The following is a 23,625-nucleotide window of genomic DNA, read 5'->3' on the forward strand; positions in this document are numbered from 1 at the left end:
ATGAACCAACAAACTAGGTTTGATAGGGTTATGGACGAGTTGTATAGATCTTTAGGGATGACATCGGACGACAGTTCGTTGAATAAATATGAATGGGCCGATGTTGATTTTCACGGCAGTTTCAACAATGTTGTGCACTTAGATGATGATGATGATGAAGAACCCGATGGAGAATATTACGGAGAAGCTGACAATGAGGAGGAGCAGGTTTTAGGGAATGCGTTAGAGTTATGTGATGTTGATCGGGAAATGGGGAATGAATTCACTAAAGAGGATGTGTTTGTAGGTCCAATCTTTGGAATGCGATTTAGTGATAAAGATTCTTTGTTTGCATTCTACAAAGAACATGCACGATTGAAAGAATTCCCCGTCGTCAAAAGAAATTCCAACAAGAAGGGTGGTGACACTGCCAAATATGTAACTTACTGTTGTGATAGGGCTAGTATTCGCAAAACAAAGTTTACTACCAAGAGTAACACTTGTAATGCTAGGGTCGCTGCTGTTTTGGATGATTCTAGTTGTTGGCGTGTCTCTAAGGTCGTTCACGATCACAACCATGATTTACTCCCTTCCATATCGCGCTTGATGGCTGGACATAGGTCCGTTTGTGATTCTTTGAAGAGGGATCTTGTAGCTCACGATCGATCTGGCATTAGACCCTCCAAGAATATTAGACTTACTGAGGTTCAACGTGGTGGACCGCAAAATTTGGGTTGCACTCCAAAGGATTGTAGAAATTTTATTTTAAAGAGTAGGAATTTTGAAATGCAAAAAGGGGACGCACAGTCGCTGCTCAACTTTTTCCGTAAAATGCAGGTAAAGGATAGGGAGTTTTTCTATTCAATAGACGTTGATAATATTGGTAGGCTGTGAAATGTGGTATGGGTGCATTCACATTGTAAGGCAGCATATGAGCAATTCCATGATGCGATATTCTTTGATATGACGTACCTTGTGAATCGATATAATATGCCATGTGCTACATTTATTGGCATCAATCACCATAGACAGTCCATCTTACTGGGATGTGCTCTCATGTCTCATGAAGATATCGATAGTTATAAATTGGTTTTTAGAACTTGGCTTGAGGCCATGGGAAATGTTTATCCAGATGCGATCATAACTGATCAGTGTCAAAGTATTAAGCTAGCCATTGCTGAAGTGATGCCAAATACAATACATAGGTATCGTATTAGGCATATATTTTCAAAGTTGCCTCTTTACTTAAGTGGTGTTCATCCTTCTAAAATTGCACGTGGAGAATTTAAATCTATGGTCCTTGATAGCATTATTGTTGAAGTTTTTGAGAGAAAATGGACAAAATATATTGCAATGTATAATTTGCATACAAGGAATTGGTTCAACAAGCTTTACTCCGAGAAGGAAAAATGGGTTCATGTGTACCTTGATATGTATTTTGGGGCTGGTATGCTATCTACGCAAAGAAGTGAGGGGATGTATGCATTCTTTGATGGATATATTACCCGTCAAAGCACTCTTAAGATGTTTGTTAACCAGTATGAGTTAGCTATAAGAGCTAAGCATGAGAAAGAGTTGGAAGCGGAATACATGTCAAAGGGCTTGTCCGTATGATATTTTTAGACTTGTGTGCATGTTTGGTTTGGAGCCCCGAGGGCTCGGGTGAGTTTCGGATAGGCTACAGGATGTTTTAGACTTATAAAATCTGGTGTGTCTATACTGTATGTGGTATCTAATATATTGTGCTTCGCGATTGCGAAGGGGAACCTGGGATCGGGGAGGATTTTACTCTACGCGACTGTGAGACCATGGTCGCGAACGCGGAGCATTGGGGGAAGTTTCTCTACACGAACGGGACCCGTCGAACGCGAACGCATAGCTTTAGCTAGGGTGGGCAGGGGACCTGGGAAACTCTATGCGAATGCGAGCCCTGTCTCGCGAACGCGAAGGTAAGGCGGGCTAAACCTTCACGAACGCGTAAATCCTCCCGCGATCACGTAAGTCCTTAGGTGGTTGCTCTTCGTGAACGCGATAGAGTTCACACGATCGCGATGAAAACTATTGCCCAGCACTTAAAACAGAATCAAAAATGGGAGTTAGCCATTATTTCACATTTTCAAGAACCAAGCGGGCTAGAGGCGATTTTCAAGAGATATTTTCTTTTCCAAAGTATTGGTAAGTGATTCTAAACCATTTTATTTCAATTACCCATTATATTTCATGAATTATCAACCTAAAATCTAGAGTTTTATGGTAGAATTGAGGGTTTAGTGTAGAAACTAGGGATTTTGAAATTTGGGGATTTAGACCTCAAATTGAGGTCAGATTCCAAAACCAATTATATATACGGGCTAGGGGGTGAATGGGTAAACTGATTTTGGTCCGAACCTCGGGTTTTGACCAAGCGGGCCCGAAGTCGATTTTTGACTTTTTGGAGGAAAATTTGGAAAATCTAAATTTATGCAATATAATTGATTCCTTTAGCAATAGTTGATATTATTGAGACATTTTTGAATAGATACGAGTGTTTTGGAGGTGGATTCTAGATGAAAAGATATGATTGAGTATTAAGTGGCGTTCGGAGCGAGGTAAGTATCGTGGTTAACCCTGACTTGAGGGAATTAGGAACCTCAGACTATTTGCTATGTGAAATTCATGTGAGCGGCATATATGTGAGGTGAAGAGTACTTATGCACCACCAAATAGCCAATTTTACCTGTGTTTCCCTGTTTCTCCCATTTTTCTTATATTGTGTTTTTCCCATTCCTAATTGCTACGTGTTTAGACTAATGTTGTTAAATTAATCTTTCTTATCATGCTTACAGATATTATGGTGATAATTGAGTAATTATTTCGAAGTTGAGATTGATATTGTGGAACCAAATATTGAAGTAAAGCTTGTACTTGTTATTCTATCTCCATGTTGTTAATTGTTCATTATATTATGGTAGGGGAGAGTGTTAATGCACGAGGGGTGATGTCGTGCCATATTGTGAGTGTGAAAGCACGAAGGGTGATGCCGTACCATATTGTGAGTGTTAATGCACGAAGGGTGATGTCGTGCCATATTGTGAGTGTTAATGCACGAAGGGTAATGTCGTGCCATGATATGAGAGTTAATGTACGAAGGGTGATGTCGTGTCGTTTCTATTGATTTTATGGATGCCGTGCATTTTTTCTTTACTGTATTCACTGTTCCTGTTGATTCATCGTATATTGGTTGTTCGAGTTATCATTTTGCCGTAGCTCTTTACCTCGTATAACCCTCAGCATGTTTCCCCTTCCCGATATTTCATGTTTAGCTCTTCATTACTGTTATTTGTATATACACTATTAAATCGTACAGGGTGATTTGTAGGTGCATTGCCTTAGCCTTGTCACTACTTCGTCGAGGTTAGGCTCGACACTTACCAGTACATGGGGTCGGTTATACTGATACTGCACTCTGTATTTTCTGTGCAGATTTTGGTACCGGCTCGGGTTGATCGAGATTTTAGTTGTTGGACTGCTATCCGGAGACTAAAGGTAGATTTGTCGGTGTTCACATACCTTGAAGTTCCTGTCTATCTTTTCTGTCTTACTATTTCTTTCATTCAAACAGTTGTATTTCTTTCAGACTATTACTTGTAGTGAATTCTAGAATGCTCGTGAATCGTGACACCAGATTCGGGTGGTAGTAATTAATGCAGTTATTTTTATATTATTCCGCACTAACTATATTTCACCTATTTGCTGTTATTTATTAAATAGAATAAGGATTGGTTTAATGATTCTCTAACGTTGGCTTGCCTAGCAATTGAAATGTTAGGCACCATCACGGTCCCGACGGTGGGAATTTTGGGTCGTGACAGGAAGGTTCTAGCAACACAGATGTGCAGCATGTCAGACCGAATGCGAAGCTTAGCAATTGGGAAGCTACTCATCTCCCCACCCGGAAGGAGTTTTGGTAGTTTTCTTTGTTTTTCTTTTCTGTTGTCGCCATGGTTGTAACCCATACTTTATTTTTTTTCTTGTTTTGATGTTCAAATCCTTCTATCCTTTTGTTTTCAAGGAAATGCAGTGTTCCATTTCCGTTATTCCTAATGTGTGTTTTATTTTCATTTTTTCTCTCTTGTACAGTTTTTTTTACGTTGGTTCTAATGACATGACATGCATGAAGAATTTTCAGCCATATCTTAAAAGCCGGTCTAACCTTGAAATAATGATCCAAGAAGTTGAATGTGATGAAGAGGCGGCATTTGAGAAAATAGAGGTTGAGATCTCATCCCTCCGAATTGTTGTAGAAGTTGAAATTGATGATGATGAGTGGGTGAGAAATGATTGGAAGCAAAATGCCATGGTCAACTTTATCAAGAGAAAATGGCTAGAGCGTACAACAAGAAGGTGCGTCGCAGGAAGTTGAACCGGGTCAACTAGTCTTGAAGCGCACCCGTCCACATCAAACTGAAGCTAAGGCCAAGTTCGCCTTCAACTGGCAAGGGCCATCCATTGTGGCAAGAGTGTTGCCCAATGGTGCTTAATACTTGACAGATATAGAGGGCAAAGTTGCGGATATGGCCATTAATGTTGATGTCGTCAAGAGATACTATGTATGACTTCTTTGACTATCTTTAATTACATGTCTTGCACTTGGCATTTCCAAAGTTTTGTATGACGAAGGCATTTTATTCTCCTATCCAAACACTTTTATCCTTTGCTGCCCCCTTTTTGAGCCTTTGATGCATTTTCTTTCATATCCCTCTTTTGGAATAAGAAGTAGAGTTAGAAAATAGAAAAGAAAAAAAGGGGGAAAAAAAGGAAAAAAAAGAACAAAACAAAACGAATCGTGGTTGGAACTATATTTCACCTGATTCCTTTTAAGGATGCGTAGGCAGCCTTACTCTAGGTTCGGTCCCATCAAAATAAAATCTAAAATTTCCCAAACTCAAAGAAACTAGGGCAGAAGTTTTAGTTTTGGCAAAAGATTTGATTCCAAAAGTTATAATTCTAAACCTTTTCATCTTAAATTATTTTGAGCTTTAATGCCATTCTTTCTTTCTAACCCTGTCCAAAGCCTATATTACGGTCCAAAGAAAGACCTTCCGGTCAATCTTTGAGGATTCCAAGTAAAGTGAGATGGAGGTATGATTTTATTACATCATGGGTAACACTTTGTTCATGGGAACAAAAATGAATAAAATGAGAGAGCCTTATTGGTGAAAACTCTCATGGGCACCGCAAGGCGATGGTGAGCTGAGAAATAAACAAACTAGAGAGTCTTATTGGTGAAAATCCTCATGGGGCACCGCAAGGCAATGGTGAGTTGAGAGATAAACATATGAGAGAGACTTGTTGGTAAAAACACTTCGGGGCACTACAAGTTGAGTGAGAATTGTAGGTTTTACATAAAAATTGAGTCATTGAAGCCCGGTTTCGAAGTGTAAAGGAATGTCGTAAACTAAAGGTGTGATTGGTTTGGAGGATGAGGTTGTCCAATCAAAAATGCATGTCATGATCATTGGAGCCAGCTACTTCACTCAGATAAGTTTTTTTCCTCTTCTCCAAATAGTCATATTTGTTCAAACCTTTCCTTTTGTTCCTTTTGCCAAAAATCACTTCACTTTGTTCTTTTGAGTCTATTTCTTTGAGTCTCTTTCAAATTAGTTTTTGTTAAAACAAACAAGAAAGGACTTCAAAGTCTACTACCAGCTTTTTGATTGCACAAGGTAAAGTTTGGCCAAGCACATCACAAGTGACATGATTCAGAAGGTGTAATGTGGCAATAATTTGAGTTCAGGTGATCAAGTGATTCTTGAATTTTAGAAAACATAAAGTTTGATAGTTGTCAAATTCAAAGTGCAATGCAACAAATGAGTGGTAAGAGATCAAATCACTCAAAGGTTTCTATAGTTAAGGTGTGGTCAAAAGTTAGACAAGTCATTGTCAGCTCGAAGCAGCCAATCAAATAAAGCATGACAGTGGCAGAAGTGAACACCTTCAGCAACGATGCCACAAACTAGCCACCATCTTTTCAAACTAACAAGATTTTCTTTGTTTGAAACAGGGGCAAGAAATTTGTTTGCTCTGCAGGGATCCTCCATGAGGAAAGCATATTTCAGGTAAGTTCAGTTTAGGTTTTCAGGATCCTCCTGGATAATGGGATCTAGTTTTAAGCTTTCAGGACCCTCCTGGATAATGGGATTTAGTTTTAAGTTTTCAGGACCCTCCTGGATAATGGGATTTAGTTTTAAGTTTTCAGGACCCTCCTAGATAATGGGATTTAATTTTAAATTTTCAGGACCCTCCTGGATAATGAAATTTAGTTTTAAGCTTTTAGGACCCTCCTGGGTAATGGGATTTAGTTTAATGTTTTCAAGGCCCTCCTGGATAATGGGATTTAGTTTTAGATTTTTAGGACCCTTCTGAATAATGAGATTTAATTTTAGATTTTCAGAACCCTCCTAGATAATGGGATTTGATTTTAATTTTCAGGACCCTCCTGGATAATAGGATTTAATTAAGTCTTCAAGACCCTCCTGGATAATGGGATTTATTTTTAAATTTTCAGGACCCTCCTGGATAATGAGATTTAGTTTTTAATTTTCAGGACCCTCCTGAATAATGGGATTTAGTTTTTAGTCTTCAAGACCCTCCTGGATAATGAAATTTGATTTTAAGTCTTCAAAACTCTCCTGGATAATGGGATTTAATTATGTTTTCAGGACCCTCCTGGATAATGGGATTTGATTTTAAATCTTTAGGACCCTCATGGATAATGGGATTTAATTATGTTTTCAGGATCCTCCTGGATAATGGGATTTAGTTTTAAGTTTTCACGACCCTCCTGGATAATAGAATTTAATTTTTATTTTGCAGGACCCTCCTGGATAATGGAATTTAGTTTTATGTTTTCAGGACCCTCCTGGATAATGGAATTTAGTTTTAAGTTTTCACGACCCTCCTGGATAATGGGATTTAGTTTTGAGTTTTCAGGACCCTCCTATATAATGAAATTTAGTTTTATGTTTTCAGGACCCTCCTGGATAATGGGATTTGATTTTAAGTTTTCAGGACCCTCTTGGATAATGGGATTTAGTTTTAAGTTTTCAGGACCCTCCTAGATAATGAGATGTAGTTTTAAAGTTTTCAGGACTCTCCTGGATAATGAGACTTAATTTTAAATTTTCAGGACCCTCCTAGAAAATGAGATTCAACTAACACTCACAAATGTTCCTGATACAAACTAAGGCAGAAAAATTTCTTTGTTTTGTCTGTTTTGTTATGATTGCAGGCACCCACCTAGAGAATGAGGAAATTTATTTCATGTTTCAAGTCAGTAGCAGGCGCTCACCTGGAGAATGAGGGAATTCATTTTAGAGTTTATTTCAAGTCAGTAGCAGGCGCCCACCTAGAGAACGAGGGAATTCATTTATGAGTTTATTTCAAGTTTCGGCATTAGTTATTTCAGAGTTATTTCAAATTTCAAGTCAGTAGCAGGCGCCCACCTGAAGAATGAGGGAATTCATTTTAAGTTTCAAGTAAGTAGCAGGCGCCCACTCGGAGAACGAAGGAATTCATTTCAGAGTTTATTTCAAGTTTTGGCATTAGTAGCAGGCGCTCACCTGGAGAACGAGGTAATTCATTTCAGAGTTATTTCAAGTTTCAAGTCAGTAGAAGGCACCCACCTGGAGAATAAGGGAATTCATTTCAAGTTCAAGTCAGTAGCAAGCGCCCACCTGGAGAATGAGGGATTTTATTTCAAGTTCAAGTCAGTAATAGGCGCCCACCTAGAGAACGAGGGTATTCATTTCAGAGTTATTTCAAGTTTCAAGTTAGTAGCAGGCGCCCACCTGGAGAATGAGGAAATTCATTTCAGAGTTATTTCAAGTTTCAAGTCAATAAGAGGAGCCCGCTTGAAGAATAAGGTCAATTCAGTTTAGAAGTAGCAGAAGCTCGCCTCAAGAATGCGAGTTAACAGTTCGAGATACACAACAAGACTGTAGAAGATTCATGACAGAACAATAGATAAGATTTTGTAGTTTTTCTTGTAATTTTTCTTTTTATTTAATTTTTCATTTTTGATGTAATGGCAGGAACTGCGAACCGGAACCTCGACGGCACTTCACTCGACTCTCCACCTCGGTATCCTTCTCCATTTTTTTACTTCTGAACTACACGTGACCTGATTCCTTTATATCCCGGTATATGTAGGTTATCCATAACAGGACTCGGTCACATTCTCCTCTCTTTTAGTATATTCTATTCTAAATAAGGTTCGGGTCAAAAATCTTATCGCGTCGTTCTTTGTCTGAAAATCTTCGTATTTTCAGTCAAAGATGGGCAACTGTAGACATGTAATTTTTTACCTCCCTGAAATTTTATACATTTTAGTGCTTAGATATTTCTTTTAGGTCTAATTTGCTATTTTTACTAGTTTTGACTCTTTTGCTTATTTTATTTTAAAAATGAAAATTATAAAAATATTTTCCTTTATTTTAGCTAGTTGATATTTTGTTTAGTTAGTTTTACCTTTGAAAAAATATATATACAAAAATATTCTTGACATTTTATTTTGCAAAAAGATAAGAAGAAAATTATATATATATATTTACTTAGTTTAGTTTTAAAGTTGTAGGTCTTCAATAAGTGGTGAGTAGCATTTAGATTATTTTTTAAATTTGGCTATTTTGTTTTCATTTTTAGTTGTTTTCTATTATTTTAGATGATTAGTATTTTTGGTTTATCTTAAAAAAACAAAAAACAAAGAAAAACAAAAGAAAGAAACGAGAAGAACAAAAAGGAAAAGAAGCAAAGAAGAGAAGAACGGAAGAAACAAAAGCAGAAGCAAGAAAAGGAAAAATTCAAGTGGGATTGAGGGGGGACAACACTTTGAGGGGAGGAGAGGATTTTTGGGAAGAAAGAGAGAGAGAGAGTGGGGACAATATAAAAAATAGAAAAAAAGGAAATTTTTTGCATAAAAGGGGCGAATTTTCGGAGAGAAAGAAGAGAAAGAAAAGTTGGAGGGTTCTATTCAATTATCAAATTTTTCTACGTTTAATTTGAATTCCAGAAAAACGAAAATACAAAAAAAAAATAGTTTGAGTTTAGATTCTTGTTCGAGTTTTGTTTCCATTTCGAAAATCAAAAAATACAAAAATATTTTCGGTTTCTTCTCTTGGATTTCCATTTCAAAACGATGGAGTTTGATTGAGGTTGTTTTGGTTTCGAACTTTTCGGTGCAGATTCGAGTTTCCGTCCGCGGTTCGTAACATTTTTGAGTTCAAAGCAGTGAAACAATCAATTTCCAGCTATTTTGAGGTCCACTCCTTCCTCTGTGCTTAATTTAATCTCAGATTTTTATTATGCGAGTAATTTGTGTTTGTTTGCATAATATGCCTCAATTGTTATTCTGTGAATAATTTGCTTTGTCGGTTGACATATGTTTGAGTTTAATCTTTGATTTAATCTCCAATGGTAAATTTTGAATCCATGTTTTGCAAATCTGTGCTAACATGTGCTTACACAGAGTCATGTGAGCTTGGTTTGTATGGAATTGCAAGAGATGTATATGCTATTGAGTGGTGAGCTAATTGTGTATTGCACTAAAAAAAAGTGAATCAAAAACCAATATTCTGGTAATGGGTTACAAGCTTCGTTTGAATTTTCAGAATTAAAAAAATGGCATTAGGAAGATATAGTTGGGGTTTAGATATACCTTTCATCATGCTTGCAATCCACCTTTCGTCATCCTATCTTATTTTGTTATTTTATTTGCTAGTCCCGTAATAGTGCGTTTCTTAGTTTTGTGTATTAGGTAGCTTATATGTATGTCGTAGATATCACTTTTATTTAAGCATGTTTATTAGATGAGTTTAGCGGAGGGGTGTGGGTTGAAAAATGAGAAAGAAGTACGATTTTAAAAGAAATTAAATCTTGAGTATTTTATTACCTATTCGCTACGAGCATGTTTAGCCCCACCACATTTGGGTAGTCAAATTTTAGGACATTTCATTTCGTTTGAGGTTAGAGCCTAGAGGTTGTCCCTTAATTTGTTAGTATTTTGGTCGGGAAATCCTCGAGGAGCTTGTAAATATTTTAATCCGGGGAATGCCCCGTAGTAAATGTAATTGGAGTTTGTGACAGACATCGTGGAGTGAGCATAGTATAGACATTTGGTATTTTCCCATTATTTTATTTTCTTTTATTTAGGTGGGGATGACCTCGAGTTTTTTGTGTGTTTATTTTTCTTTAGTGTGTTTTTGCCTCATTTTTAGTATTCTATAAAGCCAACTTGATCAAGTATGCAACTGTACTAGTTACGGGACTCAGAAAATGCCTAACACATTCTCCCTTAGTCAAATGAACCCCCTTACTTAGAATTACTGGTACATATTCCGCAATGGGCGAAAGCCTGACTGAGCAATGCCGCGTGGAGGAAGGCCCACGAGTCGTGAACTTTTTTTCCCGGAGAAGAAGCAATGACGGTATCTCGGGAATAAGCATCGGCTAACTCTGTGCCAACAGCGTTATCCGGAATGATTGGGCGTAAAGCGTCTATAGGTGGCTTTTTAAGTCCGCCATCAAATCCCAGGGCTCAACCCTGGACAGGTGGTGGAAACTACCAAGCTGACTTTTGTTTTAGAGTCTAAATCTGTTTTAAAGAAAAAAATTATTTTTAAAAATGGTGACCTGGCACACCGAAACCAAATATCAGGTGACTCGCGTAACCGTTTTTCTGAGGGTTGGGCGGGGGCAGCGAAGTTAGCCTGACTGCTACTTAGCTTCAGCCCTTAGACAATAAATAGCACAATCGTGCCAAAGCGATGACAATCACACGAAAACAAGCAAGAAAGCTATGAAAGAAAGAGACTCGGATTTGGGAGGCAAGTGTCAATTTTCTGTTGTATTATGCAATAGCTGATACTTACAAAGAATGAGTATAAAGCTTATTTATAAAAATTAAAATGGCTATACAAAGTGGGTGGTTGGCAGGGCTGGTAAGGCTGTCCAGCAGCCTGGTGCATTCCAGCATGGAAAGCTGCCTGATGCATTCCAACATGGAAAGCTGGAAAGGCAGACTTAGAGGGATTCTGCTGTCAACCATGGCCCAGAAGGTCAAAGATGCCTTCCCACTTTCGGCTGCTTGTTCCTTGGTCTGCTGACTTTCTGCCAAAGGTACCTTCTGATGGCATCTCATGATTTCTGTGTGGCCCAAAGTATTTTCCCACTAATGGCAGTCCGAGATTTGGGCTCGGACAAGCCACACCGTCGCTGAAATTGCGAAAAATTAATAGGTGTGACGGCGGGACGATGCACGCTCCCCCAATTGAAATGGCGATGACCCCGGCGCCGCACAACTGAAGAAAATTGTGGACTTGTTCCCTAAACTGCCAAAAATCTTCGTACTTCTCCCATGATGCCTCCTCTGGCGAAGTTCCTTTCCAGTGAACAAGGAACTGTGCGCTCGAATTGCCCCATCCTTTTTCACGGACCAACTGATGGTCTATGATGGCTTCCACTTGCTTGTCTGTTGCTGGTGGAGTAGAAAACATTTGGCTTCGGCTGGACTGCGCCCGATTCTTGTCTTCCATGTCTTCGAAATATGGTTTCAATTGACTAGCATAGAAGACAAGATAGATTTTCAGATAACGCGGCATGTCCAGTAGGTAAGATATTAAACCCACTTTGGCAATAATTCCGAATGGGCCCTCATATCGGCGAATCAGACTATGATGTACGCCTCGCAATGATTTGAACTGTCGTGGATTCAATTTCATCATGACCTTGTCTCCAATCCTATAGTTGACTGGACGACGCTTCCGGTCCGCAACTTTCTTCATTTTACGGGCAGCCTTGTCAAGATATGACCTGGCTAGATCGGTTTGTTCCTCCCAAAATATGGCCATGTGATAAGCCCCCGGATTTTTCAATCCGACATTGGCGGGCAATGATTGAGGGGTATTGGGTTGTTGCCCAGTTGCAAGCTCAAAGGGACTCTTCCCGGTCGCCTCGCTGCATTGCAAATTATAAGAGAATTGGGCTATATCCAATAGCTTAGCCCAGTCTCTTTGATTGGCACTGACATAATGCCTCAGATAACATTCGAGTAAGGCATTAATCCTTTCCGTTTGTCCATCTGTTTGCGGATGGAAACTTGTTGAGAAGTGCAGTTGAGTTCCCAACAAGCTGAATAATTCTTTCCAGAATGCGCCGGTGAATCGAGGGCCAATCTCTTATGATGTGCTTAGGCACACCCCAATATTTTACGATGTCCCTCAAGAATATACGTGCTGCCTATTTTGCTTTGCAACCGGCAGTGGTGGTCGAAAAGGTTGCATACTTGGTGAATCTATCGACAACCACCATAATGGTGCTGAATCCTTCTGAATTTGGCAAACACATAATGAAGTCCATGGTTATGTTGTCCCATGGCTTCGCCGCAACTGGCAGCGGCTCAAGTAAACCCCCAGGAAGCTTAGATTCCACCTTGTCTTGTTGACAAACTAGACAAGTGTGTACGTATACCTCGATGTCTTCCCGCATCCGAGGCCAATAATAAGAAGACTCAATCAGGACCGATGTGCATTTTTGCCCTGGATGACCTGCCCAGGCAGAGTCATGACCTACTTTCAGCAGAGTACGCCTGAGATTTGCCCATTTGGGCACGTATACTCTTTTGCCAGTGGTGTATAAGAGACCATATTCTTCCCAAAATCTTTCTTCATCAAGTCAGTGAGGGGGGATGCAATAGCCGAGTAACCGAAGATGAATCTCCGATAATAGTTGACTAAGCCGAGAAAGGACCGATGTTTCGGTACCTTCGTTGGAGCTTCCCAGTCCTAGATAGCTTCTACCTTGTCCCTATCTATTCGGATTTCCCCATGGCTGATTGTATACCCGAGGAACTGTACTATGGGCTGTGTGAAGCTGTATTTCTCACGTTTTATGCACAAATCATTTTCCCTTAGTACCTTGAATACCTTGCGAAGGTGTTCCGTATGGTCTTCCATATTGTTGCTATAAATCACAATATCATCTAAATAGATGACAACTAACTAATCCAAGAAAGGATGGAATAATTTGTTCATCAAAGTGCAGAAGGTTACAGGAGCGTTGGTCAAACTGAATGGCATTACCAACCATTCAAAAGTCCCATAATGTGTAACACAAGTTGTTTTGGGCTCATCTCCGTCGTCAATCCGCACTTGATAGTAGCCTTTCCTCAAGTCCATCTTGGTGAATACCTTGGCCTGCCCCAAGGGGTCAAATAAATCAGCAATGAGAGGGATAAGGTACTTGTTCTTCACAGTGACTTTGTTAAGGGCCCGATAATCAATACATAAGCGCATGGTAACCTCATTCTTCTTATGAAGTAAGACAGGAGCTCCGTAAGGTGCCTTGGATGGTCGTATGTGGCCGGACTTATTGCACCGCGTATCAACCAGCTTCACATAAGTGATCCCGGAAGCTGGTGTATTGTGCCCCTTGTTCGGGTACCATAAACTGGAATGCATCTATCAGCGATGCAACTTGTGAAAGGTTTCAAGAAAGGGGAACCAACATTTCTTGCAACCTTGACGGGAATCGTTGAGAATTCCCTTGAGGCAGTAGCATTGCCTCCCTGCATTGAGCAAGTCCTTGATGATAATAAGGACGTGATACCGAAAGAACTTCCCAAACAATTTCCACCACGAAGGGAAGTTGATCATCAGATTGAGATTGTTCCAGGGGAAAAGCCATCTGCCATGTCGCCTTATCGCATGGCGCCCCCGGAATAAGAGGAATTGAGGAAGCAACTTAAGGAGTTGCTAGAGGCTGGCCATATACGACCATCCAAGGCACCTTACGGAGCTCATGTCTTATTTCAGAAGAAGAAGGAGGGTACTATGCGCTTATGTATCGATTATCGAGCCCTTAACAAGGTCACTGTGAAGAACAAGTACCATTTTCCTCTCATTGCTGATTTATTTGACTGCTTAGGGCAGGCCAAGGTATTCACCAAGATGGACTTGAGGAAAGGCTACTATAAAGTGCGGATTGACGACGGAGATGAGCCCAAAACAACTTGTGTTACACGTTATGGGGCTTTTGAATGGTTGGTAATGCCATTTGGTTTGACCAACGCTCCTGTAACCTTATGCACTTTGATGAACAAATTATTTCATCCTTTCTTGGATCAGTTCGTTGTCATCTATTAAGATGATATTGTGGTTTACAGCAACAATATGGAAGACCATGTGGAACGACTTCGCAAGGTATTGAAGGTACTAAGGGAAAATGATCTGTGCGTAAAACATGAGAAATGCAGCTTCGCACAGCCCATAGTACAGTTCCTCGGGCATACAATCAGCCATGGGGAAATCCGGATGGATAGGGACAAGGTGGAAGCTATCCAGGACTGGGAAGCTCCAACGAAGGTACCGGAACTTCAGTACTTTCTCGTCTTAGCCAACTATTATTGGAGATTCATCTTTGGTTACTCGGCTATTGCATCCCCCCTCACTGACTTGCTGAAGAAAGACAGAGAGTGGGAATTGAGCGAAATATGCGAGGAGGCATTTGAGAAACTCAAGGCAGCAATCACCAAGGAACCCGTATTGGCCCTGCCTGATTTCTCGAAAGTTTTTGAAGTCTAGACTGATGTGTCTGACTTTGCTATAGGAGGCGTACTGATGCAAGAGGGCCATCCTATAGCCTTTGAGAGGCGAAAGTTGAACGACGCCGAGAGGCGTTACACGGTCCAAGAGAAAGAAATAACGGTTGTAGTCCACTGCCTAAGGACTTGGCGTCATTACTTGTTGGGGGCTCATTTTGTTGTCAAGACTGACAACGTTGCAATAAGCTATTTTCAAACACAGAAGAAGCTATCTTCCAAGCAGGCCCATCGGCAAGATTTCTTCGCTGAATTCGACTAAACCCTAGAATTTAAACCGAGGAAAGTTAACGTAGTTGCCGATGCTTTGAGACGCAAGACAGTAATAGAAACCATGGTTAGCTCAGCAAGCAGTGGCATCATCAAGACCATCAAAGAGGGCATGCAACATGACCCCGTGGCAAAACAACTTCTTGCCTTGGCCAGTCAAGGTAAAACTCAGAGATTTTGGGAAGAAGATGGTCTCTTATACACCACTGGCAAAAGAGTATACGTGCCTAAATGGGCAAATCTCAGGCGTACTCTGCTGAAAGAAGGTCATGACTATGCCTGGGCAGGTCATCCAGGGCAAAAACGCACATCGACCCTGATTGAGTCTTCTTATTATTAGCCTCGGATGCGGGACGATATCGAGGTATACGTACGCACTTGTCTAGTTTGTCAACAAGACAAGGTGGAATCTAAGCTTCCTGGGGGTTTGCTTGACGGCGAGGCCATGGGACATCATAACCACGGACTTCATTACGTGTTTGCCAAATTTAGAAGGATTCGATACCATTATGGTGGTTGTCGATAGATTCACCAAGTATGCAACCTTTTCGGCCACCATTGCCAGTTGCAAAGCTAAAGAGGCAGCACGTATATTCTAGAGGGACATCATAAAATATTGGGGCGTGCCTAAGCACATCATAAGCGATCGAGACCCTCGATTCACCGGCGCATTCTGGAAAGAATTATTCAGCTTGTTGGGAACTCAACTGCACTTCTCAATAAGTTTCCATCCGCAAATAGATGGACAAACGGAAAGGATTAATGCCTTAATCAAATTCTATCTGAGGCATTATGTCAGCGCCAATCAAAGAGACTGGGCTAAGCTACTAGATATAGCCCAATTCTATTATAATTTGCAACGCAACGAGGCGACCGGGAAGAGTCCATTTGAGCTTACAACTGGGCAACAGCCCAACACTCCTCAATCATTGCCCGCCAACGTCGGATTGAAAAATCCGGGGCTTATCACATGGCCAAGTTTTGGGAGGAACAAGCCGATTTAGCCAGGTCATATCTTGACAAGGCTACCCGCAAAATGAAAATATTTGCGGACCGGAAGTGTCGTCCAGTCAACTATAGGATTGGAGACAAGGTCATGGTGTAATTGAATCCACGGCAGATCAAATCACTGTGAGGCGTACATCATAGTCTGATTCGCCGATTTAAGGGCCCATTCGAAATTGTTGCCAAAGTGGGTATAATATCTTACCGACTGGACATACCGCGTCATCTGAAAATCTATCATATATTCCATGCTAGCCAATTGAAACCATATTTGGAAGACAAGAATCGGCTGCAGTCCAGCCGAAGCCAAATTTTTGCTACTCCACCAGCAATATACAAGCAAGTGGAAGCCATCATAGACCATCAGTTGGTCCGTGGAAATGGATGGGGCAATTCGAGCGCACAGTTCCTTGTTCACTGGAAAGGAACTTCGCCAGAGGAGGCATCATGGGATAAGTACGAAGATTTTTGGCAGTTCAGGGAACAAGTCCACAATTATCTTCAGTTGTGCGGCGCCAGGGTAATCACCATTTCAAGTGGGGGAGCATGCACCGCCCCGCCATCACACCTGTTAATTTTCCGCAATTCCAGCGATGACGTGGCTTGTCCGAACCCAAATCTCGGACTGCCATCAGTGGGAAAACACTTGGGGCCACATAGAAATCATGAGATGCAATCAGAAGGCACCTTTGGCAGAAAGTCAACAGACCAAGGGACAAGCAACCGAAAGTGGGAAGGCATCTTTGACCTTCACGGCCATGGTTGACAGCAGAATCCCTCTAAGTCTGCCTTTCCAGCTTTCCATGCTTGAATGCACCAGGCTGTTGGACAACCTTACCAGCCCTGCCAACCACCCCTTTGTATAGCCATTTTAATTTCTATAAATAGGCTTTATACTCATTCTTTGTAAGCATTAGATATTGCATAATACAACAGAAAATTGGCACTTGCCTCCCAAATCCGAGTCTCTTTCTTTCATAGCTTTCTTGTTTGTTTCGTGTGATTGCCATCGCTTTAGCATGATTGTGCTATTTATTGTCTAAGGGCTGAAGCTAAGTAGCAGTCAGGCTAACTTCGATGCCCTCTGGAAAATCCTTTAAAACACAGTCTTATCACTTTTCAAGTTGAAAAGCCCTTTTGAGCTTTAAAACTACGTTATCTCTTTTAGAGAGGGTTAAGGTGGATAAAAAGGGGGTGTGACAACGACTTCCATTCTTTACTTTCATAAAGTTTACATTGTAGTTCCGTTTGTTGGATTTGTATTTCTTTCAATCATCAAATACGAAGAAAGCGATTAATTGAGTACATCAAAGCAGTATTGATTTTGTGGCCTCAAATGGCATCTACCATTAAGAGGAAAAAAAATAACGACAACAAATAATGAGAAAGGACACAAATCAAATGCAACAACAACAACCTAGTAAAATCTCACTAATGGAGTCTGGGGAGGGTAGTGTGTACGTAAACCTTACCCTACCCCGAAGGAGTAGAGAGGCTGTTTCCGAAAGACCCTCGGCTCAAAAAAACAAAAAGACAAAAGGATAAAAGGGGAGACAATATTAGTATCACAACAACAATCATAGGATAAATAGGAACACCATAAAATCCAGAAGAAAGATGCAAAGCAAAGAGAGACAATATTAGTATCACCACAACAGTCATCAGAAAAATAGGAATACCATGAAATCTAGAAGAAAGATGCAAAGCAAAAGCGATAGCTAGTAAATAGGACATGCACTGAAAAGCAAAATAGTAAGCCACAACATTCCCACTAGCTATCTTAGACAAAAACCCTACATGGCTAGTCCCACCATGGTACGAAGTAAGGCACGACTTAACTACCTCCTAACCTACAACCCTAATACTCGACCTCCACATCTTCTTATCAAGTGTCATATCCTCGAAAATTTGGAGCCTCGCCATATCCTGCCTGATCACCTCTTCCCAATACTTCTTAGGTCGCCCTCTACCTCTTCTCGTACCCTCCGCAACCAGCTGCTCACACCTCCGTACCGGAGCATCTGGGCTTACTCTGAACATGTCCGTACCATCTAAGCCTCGCTTTCTGCATCTTATCATCAATGGGAGCCACATGCACCTTCTCCCGAATATCATCATTTCTAACCTTATCTATCCTAGTGTGCCCGCACATCCACCGCAACATCCTCATTTCTGCTACTTTCATCTTCTGGATATGTGAGTTCTTAATGGGCCAACACTTAGCCCCATACATCATGGCCGGTCTAACCACCGCTTTATAAAACTTACCTTTGAGTATCGGTGGCACTCTCTTGTCACACAGGACTCCAGATGCTAACCTCCATTTCATCCATCCTACCCCAATACGGTGTGTGACATCCTCGTCGATCTCCCCTTCCCCCTGGATAAACAAACCAAGGTACTTGAAGCTGCCTCTACTCGGAATGACCTGCGAATCAAGCCTCACATCCATGCCCACTTCCCCTGGCTCAGCACTGAACTTACACTCCAGGTATTCCGTCTTCGTCCTGCTCGTCTTGAAACCCTTAGACTCAAGAGCCTGTCTCCAAACCTCCAGCCTCTCGTTAACACCGGCTCGCGACTCATCAATCAAAACTATGTCATCGGCGAATAGCATGCACCATGGCACATCCCCTTGAATATGGTGTGTTAACGCATCCATCACCAGGGAGAATAAGAACGGACTGAGCGCAGAACCTTGGTGTAACCCCATTACAACCGAAAAATGCTCAGAGTCGCCTCCTACTGTCCTAACCCGAGTCTTAGCCCCATCATACATGTCCTTAATCACCATAATATAGGGAACCGATACACCTTTTGCCTCCAGGCATCTCCAGAGAATTTCTCTAGGAACCTTGTCATACGCTTTCTCTATGTCAATAAACACCATGTGCAGATCCTTCTTCCTCTCTCTGTATAGTTCCACCAACCTTCTAACAAGGTGTATAGCTTCTGTAGTCGAACGACCCGGCATGAACCCGAACTGGTTATCGGATACAGACATTGTCACCCTCACCCTCGCTTCAACTACCATCTCCCACACTTTCATGGTATGACTCAGTAATTTGATACCCATATAATTGTTACAACTCTGGATATCACATTTGTTCTTATACAATGGAATCACTGTATTCCACCTCCACTCATCTGGCATCCTCTTCCCCTTAAAAATAATACTATTAAACAACCTAGTCAACCACTTTAAACATGTTCTCCCCACACACTTCCAAAATTCCACCGGAATCTTGTCTAGCCCGGTTGCTCTGCCCCTACTCATCTTACGCATAGCTCCCACGACCTCCTCAACCTCGATACGCCTGCAGTACCCAAAGTCACGGTGACTCTCGGAATGCTCCAATTCGCCTAGCACAATATCCCGATCCCCTTCTTCATTCAGAAGTTTATGAAAGTAAGTCTGCCATCTCCTTTTAATCTGGGCATCTTCCATCAATACTCTACCATCTTCGTCCTTGATGCATCTCACTTGGTCTAAATCCCGAGCCTTCCTCTCTCTCAACTTGGCCGGCTGAAATAACTTCTTCTCCCCACCCTTTTCTCCCAATTCCTCGTACATACGACCATAAGCCGCAGTCTTAGCCTCTATGACCGCCAGCTTAGCCTCCTTCCTAGCTGCCTTATACCTCTCCATGCACACTCGCCTCTCCTCCTCACCTATGCTCCCCACTAACTTTAGGTACGCCGCCTTCTTTGCTTTCACTTTACCTTGGACCACTTCATTCCACCACCAGTCTCCTTTGTGCCCACAAGAGACGCCCGTCGAAACCCCTACACAAATCAAATGCCTTCGAAAAAATAAAAGTGCAAAGTTTTTATAAAAGTAAATTTTACAAAAATCACAAAAGATAATAAATATACAAATTAAAATAAGTAAAATTAAGAAAGTAGAACCCGTTTTTATTGTCACATTCTCTTTGATTTATCACTTTGATGTCGACTCCGCTAAAAAGAATGCATCCTCCTCGTATCGATCGAGTATTCCCATCCCACTTAACTTGGAAAAAGTATTCACTCATCTTTTGTCAAAAGTTTACGGGAACAACAACAACAACAACAACAACAACAACAACAACCGGTATAATTCACTGGGGTCTGGAGAGGGTAGTGCGTACGCAGACCTTACCCCTACCCTGGGATAGAGAGGCTGTTTCCAATAGACCCTCGGCATCCTTTCCTCCAAGAACTCCCCACCTTGCTCTTGGGATGACTCGAACTCACAACCTCTTGATTGGAAGTGAAGGGTGCTTACTATCAGAGTAACCCAGCTTGTCAAAATGAGTTTAAGCGGTTAGCACCATCCTCCGTCATCTGTTGATAATGCGTAATTTGGTGGAAAGGTTCCCAAGGTTATATCATTGGTCATTGTTACTATTTATTTCAAAGCATGCACCGGAAGCCGTGTATTCAAAATAAAAGGCAGACAAGTGATCCAACAATTCATAACACTTTTAAGATGTTTCGCTAACCGTTGCAGAGTTACAATTGGTTTTTTAATCGTTTTTATATAATGTATTTAGATTATTTTAAATAGTTACTAATTAGGAAACTTAGATTAATCAGAATGATATTTTTGTAATTTAATTTTTAAGTTAAAAACTTCCTGTTTTTAATATAATATAGATAATGTTGCCTTTACTTTTATATCTTAAATCTTGAGTGTTGTGCCAATGGAGTTGTATTTAAATTTTTTTATGCGTAAAATTATTTTTTATGACAATACTTTTTCTAAAATATTTTAATTATTAGAGTTATAATACAATTTTATGTATTTCTAAGTATGTTAATTTTAAAATTAGAAAAATTATGTACTTAAAACCTTGTATTTCAAACGCTATATTCATTTTTTCTGCATGGAGAGGGTTAATGCAAATTTTTCATATAAAATATGACTTGATCAAAATAAAAGTTCAAAAGTGAAACAACTCCTTATAAAACAAAAATTATATGAAATTTTTTTTTGTTTTACTGTAATTGCCGTCCCCTTTCTTCTTTCATCATTGTCATTTGACTATTTCCTCTTTAGCTATCTTTTCTTGTGAAACAAGATTAAAAAAAGAACTCTAATAAAGTGTCTAAAAGCTTTATAGTAAAATCTTTTCTAACATAAATAGCTCTAAAATATTAATATTCGATCAAAGATGTTGTTATATAACCTATAACTAACTATACTATTATTTGTTTCTTGTTCTTGAGAAAGAGGTAAGGTTCTGCGTATATTTGAGCTAGAAAGATGAATTCACACATATTTGCCTATAGTTTTGTGAGTCTCTATTATACTGCTTTTAGTTTATTATATTCTTGAACTTACATTATACATAATATACTTTGTAAATATTGCGATAATATATTTTTAGTATATCCGGATCCTTTTAGAAAAGTACAGGGAGAAAACGACACTAAAGTTCATCATTTTAAAGATTTTGTGCATGACAAATACATTAAAAGAGAAAGGCGAGGTTTGGATACTCCACAAAAGAGCAGTCAACCTTGAGAGACAATTATATCAAGGCCTAATTGGTATTGTTAAAGCTGAAGGATATAGTGAAGATAAAGTTGATCAGAGAATGATCTTCTGACATCGTCTATTGGACCAACCAAATTTTAAAATATTGAGATATACCAAAATTTAATTAATAGCATGAAGGCTAGAAGAATAGACATAGAATTGGTCGGAGAGTATATCTTTTAACTTTATTAATAAAAGATGTTAATGTTACATATAGCTTGTGGTGTATTTAAATTTATACTTTATAATATGTATCCATTATAACTTTAATAAACGATGCATGATACACATGCAACACACGTGGAAAGAGACTAGTTTACGATAATATTATAAATTGTATAATGAAAATACTTATCCTTTCTATCTCTCAGTATACATGTACACTGCAAACTAAGTTTTGGATACAAGTGGGTAATTCTTACGCTGGGAAGAGTAATTTTAATCTTGGATTGTATATAATTTCAAAAGTAAATTTAGGCTATTGCAACGATCTTTTGATCGTAAGTTTGTTTTTCAAGTTCTTTTATTCACTAAAATAGTTCTTATATCTTTTATTGAGCGATAGATTCTTCACTAGGAATAGAATGGGCTCTCATTCATGTGTAAAATGGGTCCACCCGTCTTTTACCCAACCCATTAGTCATCTAACCCGGTTTTGACCCGCATAAATATGGATGGGTTGAACTGTGATGCATATTTTGCTTGGCCATTATCAACCCGTCCAAATCCGACCCAACACGCCCATTTGACATACTACTCATAAAGCACATGTATTATGTACTTAATGACTTTTCTATTCACGCCTAATGATACTCTACTTGAGAAAAAGGAACTGATTGGGCTGTGACCTGTGATGGTTATTATCGTTGTTCTAAAGCTTTGTTCGAATGAGCACACTTTAATTTTTTCCTTTTCTAATAGCCAAATATTTCTTCTAGTAAACTTATCTAATTAGAAGTACGCATTCAAAATCATAGTAGGGATGAAGGACAAGAAAGCTATTTTCCCTTAATCCAAACTAATCGAGTCAAATTCTCCATTGTATACATATTTTTGCTAAAAAGCCATTGATTCCACTTGTTTATGTCTATGTTTATGATGTCTCATTTCTCTATTGCTCTCTTTCTTTCAACATCATTTTCACAAAATACTTTTTTTTTCCAACGGTTTTTCCCCCAACCTTTTCACAACTGTGTATAAGAGAAATTTTCGCTCAGTTCTTCGAGTTTTCAGCTTAACAGTCAATTATAGTTCTATATTTAATTACATAATCAATTATATACGATTGATATATCATTTCCTTTTGCACCACCTTTCTATTCATTCGCAACATGAATTTTCTTAAAAAATGAAATGATGTTATGTTTCCATCTGATATAACTTTTACTTTAAAAAATGTAAAAGTATAACTTAGTTTTCGAATTAAAAATGCATATGAGAAACTTTTACTTAGTTTTCAAATCTATAATTTTGTGCTTAATAATAAAAAAGTACAGTTGTACATTCAGTGATATGGTTGATATATCAGATTATTTGGCACCATCTTTCTACTACTAACAAGATTTCTCTTCTAAAACAAAGATTATACTTTCCATTTGATACAACTTTAAAATGATATACCAAGATACAAGGTTCATATATCATATTGCAAATTGAAGTTCAGAAGTCATTACTCAGCTCGTGATTTACTCAGTGGCTTTGGAATTATTAATAGAATGCAATTGTAATCCAGCGTGGGAAAAATTACACATTCCGATAAATTGATTTTACTTTGAGAGTCCAAGAAAATTTTAAGACACAATTAGCATATTAAAGGATTTAATTTAGGAACTAATTCTAAAGAAAATGCGCACGTGAGAAGGCGGTTGACACTGGGGCTAGTACTACAAATACGCATTCTGCGGTCTGTAGCAGAGTACGAACCAAAAACCCTTTTCTCTCGACTCTTCTTTTTCTTTCTTCTCCTTCTTCTTCTTCTTCTTCTTCTCTTCTTCCTCGAGATGGTTAAAGGAAACAAGCAAACTACGAATACTGCCATGGAGATTAGGGAAATGCGTGCGCTAATCGAGAGGTTGTTCGGAGAATTGAATGCCAGACAGGACAAGTATGATATAACGATTCAAGAGTTGAAGGAATCCATAGACTCGTTGAAGAAACCTGACGTGAATGCTTCCTCTGCCGTCTGTAGAAACTCATCTACGCCTCAGGTACAATA

At 39.6% G+C, this 23,625-nt stretch overlaps 2 protein-coding genes across 5 annotated transcripts in view; both read left to right on the forward strand.

Annotated features, from left to right (window-relative positions):
- Nucleotides 1-11,041, forward strand: LOC104088587 (protein FAR-RED IMPAIRED RESPONSE 1-like). Its single transcript, XM_009593289.2, has 5 exons — nucleotides 1-816; nucleotides 904-1,583; nucleotides 4,099-4,362; nucleotides 6,023-6,077; nucleotides 10,937-11,041. Exons 1-5 carry the CDS (start codon nucleotides 1-3, stop codon nucleotides 11,039-11,041), a joined length of 1,920 nt encoding a protein of 639 aa, XP_009591584.2.
- The window catches only part of LOC117272943 (putative F-box protein At1g32420), a 19,698-nt gene continuing 4,832 nt past the window's right edge, over nucleotides 8,760-23,625 (forward strand). For 2 of the 4 annotated variants that reach the window (XM_070197376.1, XM_070197379.1), the window contains exon 1: nucleotides 18,851-23,617. Coding sequence is in view for 1 of the 4 variants with exons in the window: in XM_070197380.1 (XP_070053481.1) it covers nucleotides 23,447-23,617 (171 nt within the window). In the remaining 3 variants the exon portion in view is untranslated. Of the gene's footprint in view, nucleotides 9,277-18,850; nucleotides 23,618-23,625 lie in introns of those variants that run through there. The other 2 variants (XM_070197377.1, XM_070197380.1) reach the window with 2 other exon arrangements.

The sequence above is a fragment of the Nicotiana tomentosiformis genome, chromosome 3 (genome assembly GCF_000390325.3).
Source record: "Nicotiana tomentosiformis chromosome 3, ASM39032v3, whole genome shotgun sequence".
Taxonomy (NCBI): Eukaryota; Viridiplantae; Streptophyta; class Magnoliopsida; order Solanales; family Solanaceae; genus Nicotiana; species Nicotiana tomentosiformis.